General features: G+C 49.5%; 1 protein-coding gene across 3 annotated transcripts in view; it reads left to right on the top strand.

Annotated features, from left to right (window-relative positions):
• The window catches only part of Hipk2 (homeodomain interacting protein kinase 2), a 179,921-nt gene that overhangs the window by 114,116 nt on the left and 43,022 nt on the right, over positions 1-22,783 (top strand). For all 3 annotated transcript variants that reach the window (XM_048340320.1, XM_048340322.1, XM_048340321.1), the window contains exons 3-6: positions 13,402-13,525; positions 13,828-13,947; positions 15,321-15,407; positions 17,790-17,974. In XM_048340320.1, the coding sequence (XP_048196277.1) occupies positions 13,402-13,525; positions 13,828-13,947; positions 15,321-15,407; positions 17,790-17,974 (516 nt within the window). The remainder of the gene's footprint in view (positions 1-13,401; positions 13,526-13,827; positions 13,948-15,320; positions 15,408-17,789; positions 17,975-22,783) is intronic.

Below are 22,783 nucleotides of genomic sequence, written 5' to 3'. Positions count from 1 at the left end.
CACGTGCTGTGGGGGGACTCTCAAGTGTTCTTCTGCACGAGGTTTTTCTCCTCTCGTCCTCCCACCAGATCCTCTCCTCCTTTCTCCCATCCCCAGCTTGCCCAATGACTTAGCTCACTTGGCTAGAGTAGTATTCAGTGCTCATGAGAACAAAACAGACAGTCTCATCTCCTCTTGCTGAGGGTTGCTCCATTCCTGAGGAAGAGTCCCCTCTCTTGGGTGACAAAGAGGCTCCATTGTTCCCATGAAAGAAGTCAGTTTATGGGAAGATGGAGTAGTGGTGTCCTCATCTTGGGAACAATTTACCCTCACCTCACAGACAGAAATATCTCCTGTGTTCTCTGTTTCTGGGCTTCCTGCAGTGAGGTGCAGTGGCTATCCCCCGTGGGGTCCACCCCTTGTCCCCATTAGCAATTCCTGTGGCTTTTACATCACCTGTCTGCTACGCTTCAGCGCCCCCTAGTGGGAGATGGAAAGAGCCATCTGAATTTTTCTTCTAAGATCCAAACAAAAGCAAAGTTGGGTTGGATTTGTTAGGTGACTTTTTTTCAGGTTCCTAAAATGTGAGTATTGGAAAGTTGTCCCTAAATCAGCTGACCTTGATACCTAGAGTTGGTGCCTCTTTCCTCTAGCAAAATTCTGCCGCAGCAACCAACCAGCTGCCACGCCGCTTTTGTCTGGTCCTGAGCGTGGGCAGGTCCTAACTGGCCGTTAGGAAGAGAAGATGTCATTCTGACTGGAGAATTAGGTAAGGGACATCCCCTTAGTGGTTTGGTCTCCTGGCAAGGTCAGATTCGTGTGCACTTTCCCAGAAAGCTAGGCGTCATCTGCCTGGCTCCTCTTACCCGCTCATAAGGACACTGACCATCTCCTCTTCCCACTGGCTCAGACACACTCCAGTGCATGGTTCCAGACTCTAGCTGAAAGTTTGCTTCGGTTTGGGCCTATGGTCCTTAGCTATGCTCTTTGTATGGGGGCGGGAACCCTCCTCTGCTATTGTTTTGGGGAACTGTCCCTGAGGCTGCGGTGGAAATTCACCTCTCACATGAGTTTGGCGTCTTTACTACATGGGTTCTATTTCATAGCTCAGGTTTCTGGCTTCTCTCTTAATTGGTCTAGCTCCAGTTGGTGACACCAAATGCGCCTCCTTTTCAAAGAAGCAAGTTTCCATCACCAGTGCCCTGACTCTTATCCCCAACCATCAGCCATGCGCAATACCTTGGGACTTAGCCCCCAAGCCGCATGACCAGATGGTACTGGGAGGAGTTAGCCTGAAGATGAGCCTTATCTATGGGGCGGTCACCTGTCTAGGAGCTAGGGCCTGGGGGGGGGGGGGCCTGTCCAGTACAAGCTTGGGGAACCATCCGAAGGAAAGCATAGCCAGTCTTCTGTATGTTCATTTATCCAGCAAACTTCGGCCTGGTTCTCACCATGACCTAGACAAAGCTGAATGTTAAAGCAATGAGGAGGCTGACATTTCAGTTGGTAAAGTTGTGCCTTCTTGGTGTGCTTTTATCTGGAGTAGAGTGTGAGCCTTGCATAATAGCTTTCCATGGAAGTCAGGCTGACTGCCCTTCCCCGGCCGGGCACTTCCTTGTCACTCTGATGGTGGAATAAGGCAGAGTTGCGGTAGATGCACAATTCCATTCCCTCCCTAAGTGTGGAGGAAAGCATGACCCCAGAAAGCTGGTGGGGGGCTGTGCAATCTGGGTCGGGCCTTCCCAACCCAGTCACAATGTCACAACGCCAACCCTCAGGTTCGGTCAACAAAAGAAGCCTTGAGGAGGACGCCATAGACAGGGCCCTGGGCTCCGTCTGCCTTCACCTCCTCAGAAGCCACATCAGGGCAGAGAAAGTGACTCAGGAGCCCCTCACAGCCTGTTCCTGTATGTGGTGCATTCATCACCAGCGCTAACTGGGTTTCAAAGTCATTTTGAGGAGAGAGGACGGTGCATGGGAGGAAAGGCTTTCGACAGTGAAGATTTTTTTTTTTTTAAGAACCTGTAGCAGTATATGTGTAGAAAGAATGAACAGGCACCAGTGGCTCATGCCTGTAATCTTAGCTCCTCGGGAGTTGAGATCTGGGGATCACACTTCAGAGTCTCCTCAAACAGTAAAGTCCACGAGACTCTCTATCTCCAGTTAACCGCCAAAAAGCTGGACATAGAGCTGTGGATGAAGTGGTAGAACACCAGCTCTGGGTGAAAAAGCTAAGGGACAGCACCCGGGCCCTGAGATCAAGCTCCAGTACCAACACCAAAAGGAAAAAAAAGGAATCACTGCGTGTGGATTCACACAGGACCTCACGACTCTGCTCCCCAGGCTGATAACAGAAGTGTCTTTTACACTTACTGAGCATCTGCTTTAGGAAAAGCCTGGCCTGGTGACACTGTGGACCTAGGGGACATTGGACACAGGCTAAGTGGGCACACACATGCCGGGACAGTGGTGATTCTTGGAGCTGCAGTGCAGTGTGAACAACGGAAATGATCCATCGTGACTTTTCCTAGATATGCCCTTAGCTTGTTCTTTAGGACATCTCTCATTCAGATTTGTGGTTCTTCATGTTTTGTCTTTTTCCCCCCTTTTCTTTCTTGCTATTCACATTTCACCAAGTCAGTGTGATTTCGATGCAGGCACACCTTTGCTTTGTTGTACACACATGATTAAGTAACTGCAAATGGAAAGGCTAGCATCAGGATATGCTTCAGATACTTGCGAATGTGTGTGCAGGACACACACATGATCAGAAGCCTCTGGGGACTCTATATTCCATTGAAGTTCCGGAGCCAAGATTTTCCAGTCAGTATCATATTAGCAAGAAAGTTCGATTTTTATTTTGGTGTTACCCTTGGCAGAGTAGGAACCAAAGATCAGCATGAGAAATATACAGGTGTGTGTGTGTACACGTACATGTGTGTTTGTATGCATTTAGTGCACACGTGGGAAAAGCTTAGAGCCAAAATACTCACTGCCAATAAAAATCACAGCAACTGCCACCCTGCTCCTAACATGATACTGGAAATGGCCAGTTGAATCCAGAATGCCAGCTCCCTGTAGGAGACTGTCCAAGTGTGGCATGCGGGTGATGTCAACATCTCACCCCGACTGTGATTATATCACCCATATGGGCACAGCAGTTCTTCCCAATGTCTGACACATGTCTTTGGGTGATTGCCTAATGTACTCGAGCACAAGAGTCACCAGTGAGGGTCTTGAGCTGATCTTCATCAGCACAGGCACGGGGCGTCCACCGCGGCCCCCAGGTCAAGCTCCTAAAACCCTCTCTGCCATGGACTTGCGAGGTGTGTTGTATCAAGCCGTAGCCCCCAGGAGGCGCACACTCTGGAGTCGGCTTCTCTTTAGGTCAGTTTCTACCAGAAGGTCTCTTCAGCGCATTTGCAGGGCAGAGACCTCTGCGGCAGAATGTGGCCCAGAGCTTGAGTCCCCAGGACTTGGTGTGACTTCCGAAGCCAGCTCTGTGTGCGTGCGCGTGCAGTCGGAGCTCTTGCTCGGTTCCGGCCTGGGCTTTGTTCTTGGAATCCCACCCAAGTCTCTTTTTTCCTTCTGTGTCTCTACCTAATGCCCTGATGAAAGACAAAAACGATCCTGTCACACCTCTCGGCTGCCTAGTTGTCTTTTTCAAAAAGCAAATTCCAGCTTGACCCAAGAGTAGCCGTGTTTAGCGCCTGAGCCCCCTGGGTCCCCCAGACCCGGTCTGAACCCACCCTGTACAGATGCTCTACTGTGTTCCGGGCTCACACCTGTGGTCAGTCTCTTCTCCTTCATACTAGATGCCCCAGGCGCCCTCCAGCCCTTACCCTGTCTTTTGTGCACAACTCCCAAATTTCAAGGCTCCAATTTCTCTAAAATTGCCTCGTCCTCCCTATCCTTCAGCTTTCGGCGGGCGTTGTGGCTCCTGTGTTGCTTTGATGTAATTCCTTGTCTCCACTGCAGGTCACCGGCTCAGCGGTGGCTGAGAGCCGGTGCCGGCATTGCCGGTCTCCTTAGTTTTGCAGTGGAAACACAAGATTTAACAGCCCATCTGAAATACAATTTTACATTTTGATTGCTTCTGCCCTAGCCATACCGAGGTTACTTTCAATCTACATATATTTGTGAGAACAGGCTTTCTTCACTGCAGTTCAATTTGAGTACACCTCATAATATCGGTGATTATAAAATACCAGGCACTAATAAACTGTCTTACTTCCCAAGGAGTTCAAACTGCTTTATAATTCTGCTGACCATGATTTATCTTCATAAGCTGCCTTAGAGACAAGAGAAAAAGCAAGATGAATAATCACATTTTATAGATGTTGAAATAAAAACTCAGAGAAAATGGAGTAACATTTTCCCAGAAATACTCAGCTCTCCTATGCTCTCTGATTCACGTTACCAATAGATTGCTCGTGTCACTGTGCCTGTGACTTTTGCCCCTGCTCTATCACAGGAATGCAGACCCCCCATGGGGCCTTGGTTCCAGGCTGCTGTTTGCCCGTGGCAGCTGGAGTGACATCTCAGACCTCTGTTGCTTTGGCTGCTGTGAGCAGACATGGGCTTGAACCCATTGCAGCAGCCACCAAATCCCACGCCGGGCCATCAGTCTGACCTCATGAGGACTCCTGATAGGAGAAGAACTCCGAGGCTAAGACGGGAGCTGGCTTTTCCCTCCCCTCCTCAGAGCACCGTGCATGTGGCCAGCCTCAGTAGGAGGCCACATAAATGGATGCCGGGGTGGGGGGTGGGGAGCTCTAGGGTGGGAAGGGATATGGTTACTGGTTAGTCTTCCTGCTTCAAAGTGTAAGAAGGTAAAGGGCTCTAAACATGAGGAAAAGAGTCCGGGCACCAGAAGCTCACACCTGTAATCCCAGCTGGTCAGGAGGTTGAGATCTGAGGATCAGAGATTAAAGCCAGGCAGGCAAAAAAAGATAGATAGATAGATAGATAGATAGATAGAGCACTTAAAATTCTTTTCTCCAATTAACCATGTAAACATCAAAAGTTAGCTGTGGCTTAAAATGGTAGAACGCTAGCCTTGAGTGAAAAAGCTAAGAGATGGTGCCCAGGCCCTGTGTTCAAGCCCCGCACACACACACACACACACACACACACACACACTGAGGAAAAGGAGTCTAGGGGGTGCAGATTTCACCAGCAAGCATGTGTGAAGCCCTGGGTACTGTCCCCGACACCAAAAAAAATTTTTTTTTTAATTTTCAAAGAGGAAAACAGATGTTCTTTTCTTTGTTGTTGGATTACTGTCACGTGCGTTTAGAGAATAGATAAATGATTTAACACTTATTGATTGCCTGCTGTATGCCAGCCCTGTGCACGGTGCTTCCTACGATGTTCTATTTAAGCTCAGCCTCCTCTCTCTAGCACCAGGAAGTAGGTTTAGGGCCGGGGCCTGACAGTGGTAGGGAGGAAGTCACTGGGCTCCCCATCTGTGGTCTCATGCCTCTTTGAGGTCACCCCCTGCGGGGCCATGTGATCTGTGCCCATCTAGGAATAGCCCCTCCATTATGTGCGCTGACAAGGGAGCTAGCAGAGCTAAATATCAAAGCTTCAATAATTGATGTGGTGAAAATGACAGTTGTTTTTTTTTTTTTTTCTCCTCCATAGAAAATAGACTTCCCAGTGTCTTGCGCTGGGAGTTCTGGAAAGAGTCCCTGTCTTCCTTAGGTGCAAATTTTGTCTGACACTTCATGTATGTTTAAAGCATTTTTGATGTCCCAAAATAGTGCTGAGGAGATTCCGTGAGACGTTCGTTGCCTGGGGTGGTGCTGGGGCCGGGAAGGTGAGGCGCAGCGGGCGATGGATGTGCCGACAGGAGCGCCTCCATCCCCGGCTCTGGAGCCTCCATCCCCGGCTCTGGAGCCTCCGTCCCCGGCTCTGGAGCCTCTGTCCCCGGCTCTGGAGCCTCTGTCCCCGGCTCTGGAGCCTCCTGTCCCCGGCTCTGGAGTCAAGCTGAGGACAGAAACAGCCTCTGTGGAAGGAACAGGATACTCAGTCCCCCCCAAACTCATGAAAACTCTGAACTAGAAAGGCCAAGCAGCCTGCCTGGTTATTGAAGGTGTTGCCAAGACTGGGTAGCCAGCATCGGGGCAGAGACAGGGAACCCGTGGATGGCTGATGGCTGCGATTAGCACAGGTCATTCCTTCCAGAAATGTGTACTAAGGACCTCTGATGCCCCGATCGCTGGAGATACACAAGGACTAAGGGGAGCAAGGGACATGCTGTCATGCTGTCCACGGCTGGGGGAGGGAGGGCCACCCCCCTGCCTTGCCATTTGTCAAGACCCAGCTCAGACATCTCCTGGAAGTCCCCCTGCTTTACCACCAGATTTCACTCCCTCCCCTGTGAACAACCTCACGTGTGACACCTTCGCTGCTGGCCCCAAGGCCCTCTAGCTAGGACTCCTGGGATCTGGTTCAGTTTTTGATCATAAGCATCAATGCCCACCCCCAGTGTATGGTGGTTGAATATCTGAATGAATGAATGAATGAATGAATGAATGAATGAATGGACGAGTAGGGCCGGAATGAAAACGAACTTAAGATAACCGTTTGGTCAGAGTGAGCTGCACAGAAGAATAGAAAACCCGCGCAACCATCAGGGCAGCTGGACAGAAAGACATTGTAGACTCGACTTTTGCACTCTTAGGAACTCAGCTGTAAATGACAGTGTGAGAGGACAAGGCCCCTGCGGGGTGACAGCTGAGTGGCCCTAAGTCCCCCAAGGCTTACTGAGGGACAGATAGAGCCGTGCGTGCTTTCCCTACCTTCTGAGTGATTCATGAGCTGTGGGTCAGCAGCCACTTTGCGCCCTACTGGGGACTAGAGATGAGTGGGACACAGTCCGTGCCCTTGCAGATAGGCAAACGCGTGTTGATGGGTGGAAAAATGACAAGGGTTTTGTTTTTGGAGGAACAGAAACATTCCCATGTCTTGCAGTAAGAATATTGGAAAGAAACGATCCTTTCCTAAGCGTGAATTGTGTCTAACGCTTCAGGTATGTTCCAAGTACTTTTGATGTCTCCAATGCCGATCGCCTCTGCGATGGTTCTTGTGGGCAGCAGGTGCTCCGTGTTGATGGAGCCGGCGTGGTGGAAGTATGCCACCCACTTTATCATCCTCACCCCTGCTGCAGCTGGCACATGGCAAGTGGGCAGCATAGGTGTGAATGAAGAGACATACAAGAAGGGAGGCAGTGGGAAGGGAAGAAGGGCATGTCAGAAATACATGGCGCGTGTGCAGGAAAGAAAAAGAATGCAGCTGGGTACCACTGGCTCACACCTGTAATCCTAGCTACTCAGGAAGCTGAGATCTGAGGAGCAAGGTTCAAAGCCAACCCCGGCAGGAAAGTCCATGAGAATCTTATCTCCGATTAACGACCAAATATCCAGAAGTGGAACTGTAGCTCGAGTGATGGGAATGCCCATCTTGAGCAAAAGAAACTTAAGGGACAGTGAGCAGGTCCTGAGTTCAAGCTCCAGTACTAACACAGAAAAGAAAAGAAGAAAGCATACTTAAAGACAAGAGAGGAACTCAGGGTATCTTGTAAAAGGTGGAAACCAAAGGCAGGAGATTGGCCAGTGGGGCTGCCCCAGAGGCCCGAATGGAGGACTTGATTTACCTAGTAGCAGGTCCTGCTGGGCATGGTATAAGGACTTCAAAGTTACGAGATGGATCCTCAAGGGTGTAGGACAATGGCCACAAAATGAGAGGTTGGACTATATGTCTCTGAGGTCTCCAGTCCTAGCCCTGCCTGACCTTGGAGCTACCCCTAACCCCTAGCTACCCCCTTTTATCTAATCCGCCTACAGATGCCATCCCTTCGCTCCCTCCTGTGTCCTGCATAGATTATATGAACCCATACGGGCAAGCAGGACTGGGGAGCAGGGACCTGGCACAGATGTCACCCCCAGGCCTTTGCTCCCCTTCCCCCTAAGTCCTGCCCCAGCACCCCAAGCCCTTGATTCCCATAGGAAGGCCGGGCTCTTCTATGCTCCTTGGTGCTGCCTTGGAACTGGCAGGCTCAGTCATATATCCTCACACTGTTTTATATTGAACCAAAGTCTGTTGGATCAACATGCGTTGATTGAGTGGCCACTGCACCATCCTCCTGGACTTGCTCAGGAGAGACAGCAGTGAGCGGGTTAATGGGAAAGTGCTGGAAAATGATGTTTATGGCACCGGAGATGGAGACTTAACTGGTGTGGTGGGAGGCCTGTCTGTGGCAGTGATAAGCTGAGAGGTGAAGGACGAGAACGAGGCAAGTGTGGGGCGCGTGCACACAGCATAAGCAACCACAGTCCGGGGGCTCGGGTGTTCTGGAACTTCAAGGAAATGACTGAGACCAGAGCTGTAAGAGTGGCTTGAAATGCCTGTGGAATGTTGAGCAGGATCCTGATCACGGGGTCCCTTCCTTCTGAGTGCAGTGGGGAGCCTGGAAAGGCTGGAAACCCCTTAGAGCTATTGAGAAAGTTGACCAGAGGAAGGAAAGACTGGATAGGAAGCTCCAAGGGACACAGGGTGGCCAGGGCCAGAACCATGCCTGGCAAATGGAGAATTGAAGACTGATTCAGGATAGGCTGCAGAGCTGGTCACATTGATTAGTAGAGGTGAAGGGGGAGAAAGATGGATGGATCAGTGATCTGTTCCAGATTGTTGGCTGTGATTCCGTTTTGTGCATTGAGGACAGAGAAGGGCAGAGAAGAGTTCCATTTGACATTGAGACATGGCAGAAGATACCAGACACTGAGAACAGAAGCCTTAGAAGCCTGGAGCTGAGAAAAAAATTCCAAGATGGTGACAGGAATCTGCAACTGTGAGTGGAATTGAGCCCATGGGAATGGTAGGATTACTGTGTTCGTTTACAAGGACTGCCATAACAAGTGCTGCACAATGTGTGGCTTAAAGCAACAGAATCTGACTGGGTACTGGTGGCTCACACCTGTAATCCTAGCTACTCAAGAGCTTGAGATCTGAGGATCACAATGTGAAGCCAATCTGGGCAGGAAAGGGTTTGTGAGACACTTAACCTCCAATTAAGCAGGGGCGGGGGGGAGCCTAAAGTGGAGCTGTGGCTCAAGTGGTAGTGTGATAGCCTTGAGCACAAAGCCTCAGGAGTTCAAGCCGCAGGACTGGCACAGGTGTTGGAGGCATGGTTCCGTTGGTAAAGCACCAGCCAGTGAGCAAAGTATCAGGCACTGAGCTTTGAGTCCTGGTCTCACAACAACAACAACAACAAAGCCACAGATTCTGCTGATTTCAGCAGAGCCACGTTGCCTCTAGAGGTTCTGGGAGAGGACCCATCCTCTCCCAGGTTCTGGCTCCAGGTGCTCCTTGGCTTGGCCCTGTCATTTCAACCTCTGCCTCTATCTTGACATGGCTGGCTTGCTGTTTCCCTCTTCTTATATCAACATCTTTGGCTAGGCCCATCTCTTCTGCTGTGAACTCATCTTCACCAATGACACCTGCAGCAACCCCCTTTCCCAAATAAGGTCACATTCTAAGGTTCTCAGGTGAGGACTTCACCCTGTCTTTTGTGGAGGCACAGTTCAGCCCATGACCGTTCACCGGGGATAAGAAGAGCAAGTTGCTGGCAGTTTCCCATCAGGTGGCATGTGCAGAGAGGGAGGTGAGCTGGCAGAGGAAATGGATGGCACAAGCAGAGAGGCAGGCAGGACAGGACAGGACAGACTGTACGCCTAGAGAACCAAGAATAAATGTACCAGAGCAGGAGCGATGGTCAGCCGTGCAGAAGAAAAACGGGGTCAGTCACTGAGCCGAGAAGCTGACCAGGAGACACAACACAGAGGCCACGTGGGTCGGGCACGGAGCAGCCCTCGTGAGCTGTGTGCCACTCCCGTTGGGGACAGCTGGGAGGCAAACGCATGCTAAAGTGAGGGGCGTGGGTTTCTAGTCAGAGAGCCAGGGACCGGAGGCAGGACAACCCTTTAGGAGATGAAGGGAAAGTTTGTGTCTCAGGCTTGGACTTTGGCTTATTTGGGGGGCAGGGGTTGGAGGGAGCTACTTTTGTTTTGCTCTTACACTCTACTTTGTTTCTAAGAAGGCCGTGGCTGGAGTGTGTTGTGTGTATGTGTTAGGTATTATTTTTGCATGTGTGTTTTTCTGTTGCTCGTGTTTGATATGTAACTACAGACGGCCCGTGCTGTATTGTTACCTTCCCTGCATGGGGGTGCGGGGTCTCTTCGTGGACAGCGCTGGGCTTCTGTTTTCTTTGTCCCCACAGCCACCTTGCCCAGTGCTTGAGCTTTTGTTCTTCATGGCTAAGAGCGAGACGCATATCCTGTCTCACATACAGCTCACAGGACCGTGAACGGCCACCATTTCTTTTGCTTGATGGATGAAGCTGTTTTCACAGCCCTGTCCATGTGATGATGGCAGTTGTTAAAACCTATGTCAGGTGTTTCTCGCCCACACACACCGCACATGTAATGTGTAACAGCCTCAGTGGTTGGATTTAGGTTGTGTCACTCAGCGTCATGGACCAGGAGCTGGAATGAGAAGTGTCCACAGATTGGAAGGCACCTGCATGGGGTCCACAAGGACCAGTTGACTAATGTGATCAGAAGGGGAGGCCTGTGGCTAAATGCCAGGAAGACCTGAGGAAACTAGGCCCTCCCGTCACTAAGATAGGACCTGTAGTGTCATTCACCCAGAGTGGCATTTGGACCAGGCCACACCCTCCAAGAGGCCGAGTTCATTATGTGTGCAGAGGCCGGGCCCCTCACGCTCTAGAACACAGGTGGGAAGAGTAGCAGGTCCCCACAGTCGTTTCCTCTGTAGCTTTCTGTTCTGATGTTTATTTCTTTTCTAAGGGAGATGTTTTGTTAAGTAAACTGAATCCGCCTTACAGGCCCAGCAGAGGCAATCTGGTGATAATCTGACCAGTTATGCACTGTGAGTTCAGGAGCCCTGGTTAGAGCGGTCACGTGCAGCCCAGATGACCCTGGCAGGTGGTGGGATTCAGGCCCTGTGAAACAAGGAGGGTGCAGCCAGGGATAGTTGTTAAACCACGACTCAAGGCACTGTGCTGACAATGAAATACATCAGCCCAACTTAGGCCTTCTCTTAAGGTTCCACAATCAGCCACTCTGCTGATCTTGCGGCAGCCAGATTTCTTGGGGAACTGCCACAGGCATCCCGGCTCTTGGGTGCAGAGGGCTAGAGCAGCCTCCACAGCACAAATGTACCATCAGCAGCTGGGCTGAGACGCCCTGGGGCGGGGGGGGGGGGGGGCGGAACAGGAGAGCCCTGGCAGCCATCAGCAGTGAGAGGGGACGATGGAAGACCCACTCAGCAGCACCAAGTCAGCACGCCCCTCGCCCCCCGGCAATGACTCCCCTTCCGAATTTATAAGACAGTTTAATTTGACTTCACAGTTTTGGGACGTTGCAGTCATGATCAATTGACCTCACCATTTGGGGCATGTAGTGAGGCAGCACATCATGGCGGGAACAAAGGACAGAGAGAATCGTGCTTCATGAGCCAGGAAGCAAAACTAAAAGAGGCTAGGGTCCACAGTCCCCCTCAGTGACACACCTCCAATGACCTAAGGACCTCCCACGAGGCCCCTCCCCCTAAAGATTCCACTACCACCCAGTCATCCTTCTGGGGACCAGCCTTAACAGTGGGGGAACATTGAACAATCATAGCCCTTCCCTTTCTTATGGTGCTACTACAGAAGCACGTGTACATCTGAAAAAGCAAAGCTTTGGGGGGGGGTTGATATTTTTAACACAAATTTATAGAGAAAAAAGGTGAGCAATGTTTTAAAAGCACATAGAAAGCGAGGAGGTAGCAGCTGTTCTCTTTTTACCCTCATAGTACTGAGGATTGAACTCAGGGCCTTGAGTTTGCACTCTACCACCTGAGCCATACTCCCAGACCTCATTTTTATTTGTTTTTGTGTTTAAAATAGAGTCTCGCTGTTATTCAGGCTGGCCTCTAACTCACAGTCCTCTCATCCACCTTCCACATTGGGATTATGGGTGTGGCGCCTGGCTTCCAGAGAAAATTCCGCTGGAAGGGGAAGATCCCAAGCTGACCCACAGTCCCTTCCCCCAGTTGGCCCAGTGAAAGGTGACTTCGGAGAGCAAAGCCTTCTGGTCCTGGTTCCCTCTCCCAGCTGCCAAAAGAGCAGCGAATCACCCTCTTCCAGCCTCACCAACCATGCAGGACCCTTGGAGAAAGCATAAATTGGGCTGATATATTTCATTAGCAGCACAAAATGAGCCATGATCTCATTTAAAAAAAAAAAAAGCTGTGTTCATATCACAAAACAAGCCACGATCCCATTAAAAAAAAAAATCAGCTCTATTCATATCACAAAAATTGAGCCTTTTGCCTCCTATACATGAAGCCTTGGGTTCAATTCCCCAGCACTACATATATAGAAAATGGCCAGAAGTGGCGCTGTGGCTCAAGTGGCAGAGTGCTAGCCTTGAGCAGGAAGAAGCCAGGGACGGTGCTCAGGCCCTGAGTCCAAGCCCAGGACTGGCAAAAAAAAATTTTTTTTTAATTGAGCCTGGTTTTCTCCAAATTATTCCCCAACCTAGTGGTGACACATGCTAGAAAAGAAGGTATGGTCTGTGGTTCCTGGTTTTGGTTACCAACTATATATTCAGGGGTATTAGGTTTTGTTTTTGTTTTTTGAAATCTCCAACTTGTGACATCTCCTGTCATCAGAAAGGACATAAACTCTACCGTCAGGAATGGGCTGATTGTCCAGTTTTGTAATGGACTTCTGGTTGACTCTCAACCAGAGTTGAGGTTGGGGTTCTATAGTTGTAACATTAAAAAAGCTTTTATTGAGATGAGCTTTTGTGAAGCCGATGGCGGGGGCGGGGGGGGGGGGAGGACAATAGCAGTGTTTGGGAAATCTGGTGGGAATTCCTATTGGCATGAATAGATACTGGATTTAATCCCAGTATTTTAGGTGGAGACAGATTATTTTATATATTCTGGAAAGTGGATTATCTGTGTTTCAGGACCTCTGGAGGAGGAGGAAGAAGCAGAGTCATCCTCTACAGAGTTCCAGAATGAGCTAGGAAAGCTAACTTTCTACTAACTCTAAGAGAGTTATCAACTCACCTGACTGAACCCTAGTGGTAACTAGGTCAATAGAGGTGTTTCTTCTAGGTCTCTTCAGCTACCGCCAGTCTACCCTTCCTCTCTGCCATGTCTTCCTCTACTGAGAAGACCAAGCCAAAGAATGGAATGCTCATTGCAAATCCTTTTCCAAGAACCACACGCTCTTTATAGGCAGAATCAGTCATGGTACCCCAGGCTGGCAAGCTAGGAGTTACACAGAAAACAGCTCTCTGTGTTTCCATATTGCTAATGGTTCCTTCTGTTCTGCCTCTCCAGGGCCCCTGAGATCATCCTTGGTCTACCATTTTGTGAAGCAATTGATATGTGGTCCCTGGGCTGCGTCATTGCCGAGCTGTTCCTGGGCTGGCCATTATATCCAGGAGCTTCAGAATATGATCAGGTGGGTCCAGACGACACACTGACTCTCAGCAAGAGCTCATTCTCTGTCTGGAAAATACCCTGGATTAGCATTTCATTTATTATTACCCGAGCTATGGATGCTATTGTGGGCTATATCTTGTCTCCTGTACCTTATATCCTTTGCTGGTTTATTTTTTCTTTATTCTTCCTGATTTCTTTGTGCTTCTTCCCTTCCCTATAAAGCTGTCATTTCCATTTCTTGTCAAAGCCACTAAAGCCACTTGTGTGCCATATGTACAGCGACAGGAAAAGCCCTGACCTCCTTCTCATCTTTTCTTGCAGATTCGGTATATTTCACAAACACAAGGATTGCCAGCTGAATATTTATTAAGTGCAGGGACAAAGACAACTCGGTTTTTCAACCGTGACACAGACTCACCGTATCCTTTGTGGAGGCTGAAGGTAGGAAACGCATCGCCTTCCCTTCTCACCAAGTGGCCCAGCATGCAGGAAAGAAGGGCACAGGCCCACTCGTGGGGAGCTTCTGACATGAGCAGCTCGGTCCTGGGACTCATCTTAATGCAGTCAGCATAATGGGACTGAAGGGAAGGCAGTGGTTGATAACGGGGGCGGCTGATTTGGATCTGAAAGCATCTTTTCCTTCGTCCCCCTCCTGCCCAAGGAGCTTAGGCCCCAAATTAAAATGAGTAATCTCCCAGAATTTGATCCAATGAGCCACGATGAGTGACTAGGGAAAGGAGCTACACCTCGTGTACGAGGAGCTCACAGTCTGGAAGAACACAGGACCACGCACCCCAGCTCCGGCCCACCCTATAGACGCCCCTTCTCCTGGGAAGAAAGCCTGTGGAAGCCAGGGGGGAGCATTACTATGACATGTGGTTGAGGGCCAGGCAAGAATGCGGGTGGTGGGCCCTGATGGATGGAGGGAATTGGGGGGAGTGTCCCGTAGCCCCAGGAGTCTGACTTGTGTCGGGCCAGCACAGGGCCATTGCACCCCATACATAAACTCCAGGTCGTTGTACCTACAGAAGCGCATTTTGCCTGCGCTTTGATCCGTGCATAGCGGTTAAAATGTGTTGTCTTTTCCTGGGAAGCAGAAGCTAATCAAAGTCATAAGTATGCTTTCTATTTGAATGTTTTTACAGGGCGATGTGTTTAGTTGTTGTTGTTTACAGAAACCTAGGGAAATTCTAATACACTATAAAGATCATGTGTTGCCCCATAGTTGCCAAAGAGATGTGAAGGGTAGGGCACTGGCAGTCCGCTAATAGGAGACCTGGCATTTGGCAGCCGTGAAGGGCAGTGCAAGGGTCAGGGGCCCAGCAGAAGCCCTCTGATGGGGGAGGGGGAGGCCAGGTCCCCTCACTCCACATGTCCAGCTGTTCCCAAGATTGAAACCACTGCAGATGCGCTGTCCTTAAGAGGAATTTTGAAGATACATTACCTCTTGACTCGTGGATGAGTCCAAAGCTCCATGGCAATTGGAAAGTGCTGTTTCCCAGACGACGGGGGCAGTAGATGCGTGTGACCCCACCCCAGGAAAAGGGGCAGCCTAGAACACAGGCTCTGGAGGCAGCTGCCACTTCTTGGCCAAGTGACCCTGGCATGAAGAACCAAAAGCCTTGATTCCCATGCTCTCAACGGGCTAAAGGGTATTAACAGTCGTCCGACTCAGTGTGGTGGTGAAGAGTGTTCAACGAGTTCACGTGCTTTGTGACAGCATCCAGCAAGACACCCTTGGGAGCCCAAGGGCTTAATGCTGGGCGGCTAGGAGATAAGTCTCGTTACCCATCAGCTCTTTCCTCTCTCCATAGACACCAGATGACCACGAAGCCGAGACGGGGATTAAGTCGAAAGAAGCGAGAAAGTACATTTTCAACTGTTTAGATGATATGGCCCAGGTAAGCTCCGTGGGTGAGTATGCAATGCAAGCCCTTAAAAGCCGAGTGCAGCAAGAGTTCCACAAGAATGGGATAGACTAATAGAGACCTGCATGACCTCTTTGCAGCCATTGACTTTGATCTTGAATAGTTATATACCAGCCTTAGTAAAAATATCATTTGGTTTGCAGAACATTTTAAAAATAGCTTCAGTGTGCCTGTTCCTACTTGTCAAATAGTACTGGCCACTCTTTTTTTTGGGGGGGGGGGTCAGTCATGGGGCTTGAACTCAGGGTCTGAGCACTGTCCCTGAGCTCTTTCACTTAAGGGTAGTGCTCTACCACTTTGAGCCACAGCACCGCTTCCAGTTTTCGAGTGGCTAATTGGAAATAAGAGTCTCATGGGGACTTTTCTGCCCCGCCTGGCTTTGAACTGCAATCTCAGATCTCAGCCTTCTGAGTAGCTAGGATTACAGGCATGAGCCACAGGTGGTGCCCAGATCATCATGAAAGCCTCTTTCACTGGCCAATCTGTATAGATGTTTTTGTGCGAGCCACCGGCGCCCAGCCCATACTGGCCAATCTTTATGGGTGTTTTTATGACAAAACTGATAGCCATTCGTATATTGAGTTTAATGCCTCTGATTTTGTGTATCTGTTCCCCGTGTCTGCTGCAACAAGGTACTTCAGGCAGGGGACATTTATTTCCTCCTCCTTCTAGAGGCTCACAGTGTATATTGGAGTGACCGTGGTATAGCACCATCCAACCCTTCCTCTCCCCAGCATGTCTCTCCACCAGCCTCCCATGGCTTCTCGTTCTTAGCACTCTAACCCTGCTTTACCTTCACATACCATCCCTGTACCATCTCTGTCTCCGTGTCCACATCTCTATTGTCTTTATTATTATTCTCTTCACATAGTTGTACAAAGAAGTTGCCATTTAACAAAGCAGCTTATGAATCCAATGCATCCTGGTCAGCGTCACCCTTTTAAACATTCTGACCCATCCCTCCCAAACCCACCTCTTCCTTCACACCGATCTCTACTCTTATAGAAGCACTGGGGCTGGGTGCTAGTGGCTCATGCCTGTAATGCTGGCTACTAGGGAGGCTAAGAACTGAGGATCACAGTTGAAAGCCAGTCTGAGCAGGAAAGTCCATGAGACTCTTATCTCCAATTACCAAAAAGCTAGAAGCAGAGCTATGGCTCAAGTGTTACAGTGCTAGCCTTGAGCACAAAAGCCAGGGACAGTGCCTAGGCCCTGAATTCAACAAGCCCCAGGACTGGCACCAAAAAAATGAAAATGAAATTAAAAAACACCAGTCATTGGGTCTAGGGTCACCCTAATCCAGTGTGGCTTTACCTTAACTTGATTATATCCCCAAAGCCCCTGCACCTAAATAAGGTCACATTCACAATTACCAGGGCTTAGGATTTGAACCTATCTTTTAAGGGAATGCGGTTCAAGTCAACTCACTACTCTCAGTCATAACACCATTCACTAGTAGTGACTCCAGCCTTAGAGCCCCCAGAGAACTTTCTAGCACTGCAGCAACTTTTAGTGAAGACCAGTCTAAAATCAGAACAATGCAAAGTTAAGTTTTTCTTTAAAGCAATGAGAAATAAAAGCTGTGGCTCAATAAACACTTAGCACACCTCTTCACTGCAGCTGAGTATAGTGAAGAATCTTGCTTCGGAGTAAAGCACACTTGTCTCTTGATTAGTAGCTTAGATTGCCTGACAAAACTGAAATTGCTTTCCAGAGCCCATCTTGAAGAAAATGGAAAGCACCACAAAGCAAGCCTTTGAACGGCTGTCCTAGTACAGACTCGCTCTGCCTTGGTCAAGGTGACCAAAGTTTTATCACAGAGGCTCCTAATGCTGGTTCCCGCCCGGGAAACCATGAGAAGGGTGATCCACGGTAGATGGGAGAAAGGGCGCTCAGCCCCTTCCATTGCCCTTCCTGCGTCATTTGCTTCTACTATCCCATTGTAATGCTTTGGTTTTTAATTGTGGCAAGCCGCATAAGGCATTGGATTTACCATCTTAGCCTTTCTTAAATGTACGCGTCAGTAGAATCGAGAGGGTTCACGTTGTTGCGCCACCAGTCTCCAGAACTCCTTTCACCTTGTGGTTATTTTTAATGAGGCGTGATGAGAGCTCATCCCAGCAGCAGCAGCTTATGTGCTTCCATGGAGATGCATTAGCAGGTGCCAGCGCCTTTCCCTGTCCCTTCTTCAGGCCTGTCCCGCTCTGCCCATCATGCCTAGGGGCAACTGAGCCCAGCCCCCTGGGGGCTGGGAAGGAGGTCTTGAGTGAGAGACCAGGAGGAAGAAGTAGGGAGAGGGAAGGCAGACTGGGGGGAGGGGGGGGTCCTTGGTCACCGGTCCCTGCTTGCTTCCAGGTGAACATGACGACAGATTTGGAAGGGAGTGACATGCTGGTGGAGAAGGCAGACCGGCGGGAGTTCATTGACCTGTTGAAGAAGATGCTCACCATAGATGCCGATAAGAGAATCACTCCAATTGAAACCTTGAACCATCCCTTCGTCACCATGACACACCTTCTCGATTTTCCCCACAGTACACAGTAGGTGTCTCGCTTAGTCCTTTATACCAGGGGGTTGGCACGTTTTCTTTAAAGGTCCACATGGTAAATATCAGAGCAAGGAGGGAACAGTGGGGTACAGGAGAGCAGAAAGTGAACCAGGGGCTGGGAAGGTGGCTTAGTGGTAGAGTGCTTGCCTAGCTTGCAGAGAGGGAAGGAGGGAGGGAGGGAGGGAGGGAGGGAAAGAGAGAGGGAGAGAGAGAAAGAGAGAGAGAGAACACCAGATTGGGGAATCTGGGCATGAAGGAAGATACCCAGAACAACAGTGCCCTAGAGAAAAACTAGTTTTAGCACCAGGCTTTAGTCCCAGACCATTCTGGAGTGGAACCCAGTCTAGTTTATACAGTATTTGCTCATTTAGTCAGTGTGCTGTGTGCTATGGCAGATGAGTACCCTGCCCACTGCACTCAGTCTGCAGGAGGGACAGGTGTAAGACAGGTACGAAGCTGTCCTCAGGAAAAGGATGACAAGCAGTGCAACAGGGAGCCTTGCTGGGTGGGCTGCGGAGTAAGGAAGAAGATGGGGTAAGCAGACAGGCCTTGCCTCTGTGGACACTCCTGCAGGGGCAAGACCAAGCACCAGGCTTGGGGGACCGTGGATGAGATACCAAAGCCACCAGAGTAAACCAAGGCAAGCTCTGCCGGGTGAAGATGTGAGGCTTTATTCCCAGAGCAATGAGAACTCATTAGAGGCCTTTTAAGCAGGGCACTGGCTGGTTAGCTGTGTGTTGAGCACAGATCTATCAGCTGTCACACGAGTAGTCTGGAGAAAGGTCCTTTGGATCTCACAACTCACAGGCTGTTAGGAACTTAGTGACAGCTGTGTCAGTGCAGTGGCAGCGGCAGGAACCCACTTAGCAGGTTCAACTTCAAGCAAGAGGCAGAGAAATAGATAACAAGGGTTCTCAAAAAGTGAAGCTATATGGGCTGGGAATATGGCCTAGTGGCAAGAGCGCTTGCCTCCTACACATGAAGCTCTCAGTTCGATTCCCCAGCACCACATATATGGAAAACGGCCAGAAGGGGCGCTGTGGCTCAGGTGGCAGAGTGCTAGCCTTGAGCGGGAAAAAGCCAGGGACAGTGCTCAGGCCCTGAGTCCAAGGCCCAGGACTGGCCAAAAAAAAAAAAAAAAGTGAAGCTATGCAAAGGAATGGAAGAAATAGGTGACTGGGGAGGCCAAGCCCCAAACTTGAGCAATCTTCAATGCTGATGGGAAGACACTGGTCGCAAGAGAAGGAGACGGATGCTCAGGGTTGGGTTCCTGAGTCACTAGGAAGGGCTGAGGAAGAACCAGGTGAGGACACGGGCCAGTGTCACTGAGGACGGACAAGGATGCATAGATGACACAGGTGTGCTGGCTTCGTGGAGCAAAGTTTCAGGATTTCCTGGCAGACAGCTTCTGTCTCCAAAAAGCAGGTGATAAAGTTACCTGTTGAGAAACCTGGTGGTTTAATAAGAGTAATAAAAAGTCTTAACATAGCTAGGCAGAAGGTGACAAAGCAAACTGACAGGAGTTGTGCAGGAGAATTGTCAGCCATTAAGGCTGGACATGAAGAAGGAGGGTAACTGACTTCCCAGGTGACAACATAGTGAAAACAGTGGGGTCTGCCCACGTTGAATGGTTGCCAGGCTGTTAAGAAAAACAGACAAACTCATGAGGAAGGGGTTGGCCCTGGCAAGAAGAATGTTGTAACCCAAAATGGCAGCCAGTGGAGGCTTAGCTGATGGGAAAGGAAGTGAAGATGGGAGGAGTCCAAATGAGTTCCATGTTCAGGTGAATTCCAAGATGTCACAGCACTAAGCAAATGTGGTAAAGAATGTGGCCAGGGAAACCCCGATGAGTTTGTGACTTGGGGACTCATGTCAGGTCCAGCAGTTTGTGGGGTGAAGGGCAGTATCAAGGACAAGGTCACTGAGAGGAGAAGTCAGGGTACTTGACAGGCTGTCAAAACACTGCCTGAAGTCTGTCTTCCTAGGAGAGCAGGGAATGGCTTCAAGAAGACTAGGCCAGTGAACGAGCCCTCTCTGCTGATCTGGGCACGGATGGCTCACTCCTGTGATCCTAGCTGCTCAGGAGGCTGAGGTCTGAGGATCTCGATTCAAAGCCAGCCCAGGCAGGAAAGTCCATGAGACTCCTTTTTTCTTTTCTCTTCCTTTTTTTTTTTTCCGCAGGGTTTGAACTCCGGGCCTAGGCTGAGCTCTTTTGCTCAAGGCTAGTGCTCTACCACAGTGCCACTTCCAGTTTTCTGGTAGTTAGTTGGAGATAAGAATCTCACAGACTTTCCTGCCTGGATGGCTTTGAACCATGATCCCTAGATCTCAACCTCTTGAGTAGCTAGGATTACAGGTGTGATCCACTGGCACTCTGCCTGTGAGACTCTTTTTTTTTTTTTTTTTTTTTGGCCAGTCCTGGGGCTTGGACTCAGGGCCTGAGCACTATCTCTGGCTTCTTTTTGCTCAAGGCTAGCACTCTGCCACTTGAGCCACAGCGCCACTTCTGGCCGTTTTCTATATATATATATATATGTGGTGCTGGGGAATCGAACCCAGGGCTTCATGTATGGGAGGCAAGCACTCTTGCCACTAGGCCATATCCCCAGCCCCCTATGAGACTCTTATCTCTAGTTAACCACCAAAAAGTTGGAAGTGGAGCTGTGGCTTAAGTGGTAGAACACTAGCCCTAGCACAAAAGCTCAGCAACAATACTCAGGCCTTGAGTTCAAGCCCCAGGACTGGCATGCATGCACGCGTGCACACATGCTCACACACACTCATACACACACACATACACTATGCCTCTGTAAATGAGAGGTACCTGGAACATGGAACAATAAAAAGCCCCATCTCTGAGTGTCTTCAGAGGAAGTCGTGTGCACAAGAGAGGATGGATTTTCATAGCCCCTGAAGGAGAGAGTGTTAGGAGAGCCTAGAGATGGGGGAGGTTGCAGGCTGGGGTCAGCCCTTCCATGGCCACCATTAGTTTGGGCTAAAGCTCTAGGCTAGAGCTGGCCCTTCCCAGCCCACAAGATGCAAGCAAGCCATACCCACCATAGACTGCTTCTTCTGCTTCTATTCTATTCTGTAGCAGGCAAGGAAGCAAGCAAACTGCATTGCAACAGCCAGATAGTGCCTTTCTCACTCAGAAACTCCGTCTCTTCAAACGGAGCACGGCATCTGTGCTGTTACTGAGTGTGCCAGGAGCCAGACAAGGAGGGAGAAGCCTGTCCCACTAGAAGACAGACAGACTGAGTGATCTACTGGCTAGGAATCCAGTGAAACCAGCCTTTCTGTATTTGGATATGAAGAGGGATGATGGGGAGACAGCAATGGACAGGAGACCGGGTTGGGGATGCTTTTTAGAGAGCTTTTGTTGGACATCTGCTTTAAGTCACACTTTTTTTTCTGGGGGATTGAACTCAGGGCCTGGGTACTGTCCCTGAATTTTCAGTGCTCTACAACTTGAGTGCCACAGCTCTGCTTCTGGCTTTCTGTGTGTGTGTGTGTGTGTGTGTGTGTGTGTGTGTGTGTGTGTGTGTGTGTGTGTGTGTGTATGTGTGTGTGTATATGTGTGTATATCTGTGTGTGTGTGTATATATGTGTGTGTGGTTAATTGGAGATAAGAGTCTCGTGGGCTTTTTTGCCCAGGCTGGCTTTGAACTGTGATCCTCAGATCTCAGCCTCCTTGAGTAGCTAGGATGACAAGCAAGACTCACTGGCACCCAGCTCTAAAGCCAGGGCTTGGATGAGTGGAGTCCTGTCCTTCTTTAGGCTCTGCAAGGAAACACGAATAGAATGCTTCACGGAAGGGCAGTGGCCACTTAGAACTCAGCAACTGGACCTAATAAGAAGGGGCAGGTCTTTGAGCACACCTAGGCTTATTTCAGAGGAGAGCAAGTCCCCAAGGGTCCCCAGAACATGCTGGAAAGGCTATGGAGGACTCAGGTGAGAATAAACCTCCAGATGCACCCTGCTGTAGACACCCACCTTTGGGTCTGGGCCACAGCTACCCAACATCAGGCTGACAGGGAGAGGAGACCTCATGCATTTCTCTATATCAAGATTATAGTGCCCCAATTCTCTTAAAACCAGTGTGCTTATAAACTAAAGTAAAATCGACCTGCCTCGTCCGGATCATCGAAGTTCAAAACAGAAAATTTGAAGGAGTCTGAAAACTTTTCACTGGATGGTCACAAAATGCTCGAATACATTTCAAAACAGAATGCAAACTGCCCTATTTTATGCCTTCAGCTCCTTGTGAAGAGTGCTGGGTGGTGAACTTGGCACTGTATTGTTGGTTACCATGGAATGCTTTCTTGCCAAGACCCATCAGTCACTTACTTAACACTATGTGGTGTGTGTTGTAGCCAGTGTGAATCATCATTTACTTAGGAAGAAGTCTTAGGAATTTCCAAGTCATGTCTAAGTTTTTTGAAACTTGGAATATACCTTTTGTGGAAAGATATTTGGAGATGAGCCAAAAATATAGTATACCTATAATGTGCAGCAACAGTAGACATTTCTAATTTTAAAATCTTAGAAAACTGCGATTTCTATTCAGTTATTACATTCTGATTAAACAGAAATCGAAGATGAGATAGGACTTTGTTTTAAATGTTAGTATTTGAGGAAAAGCAAGTTTAATGAGGAGAAGGCTCAGGGGTGAACTGAGGGGGCCGTGTGTGGATTTGGAGGGACGCATGATCGAGTCTCTAGGAGCCTTCCTGCCTGCCCTGCTTGCTGGTGGTTCATCTTGAATCACCAATGCCATGAAGGAGGAAAGAGGATGGCACTG

Source organism: Perognathus longimembris, chromosome 2, assembly GCF_023159225.1.
Source record: "Perognathus longimembris pacificus isolate PPM17 chromosome 2, ASM2315922v1, whole genome shotgun sequence".
Classification (NCBI taxonomy): Eukaryota; Metazoa; Chordata; class Mammalia; order Rodentia; family Heteromyidae; genus Perognathus; species Perognathus longimembris.
Note: the sequence above shows the minus strand (reverse complement) of the source record. Positions and strands in the feature narration are given on the sequence as shown.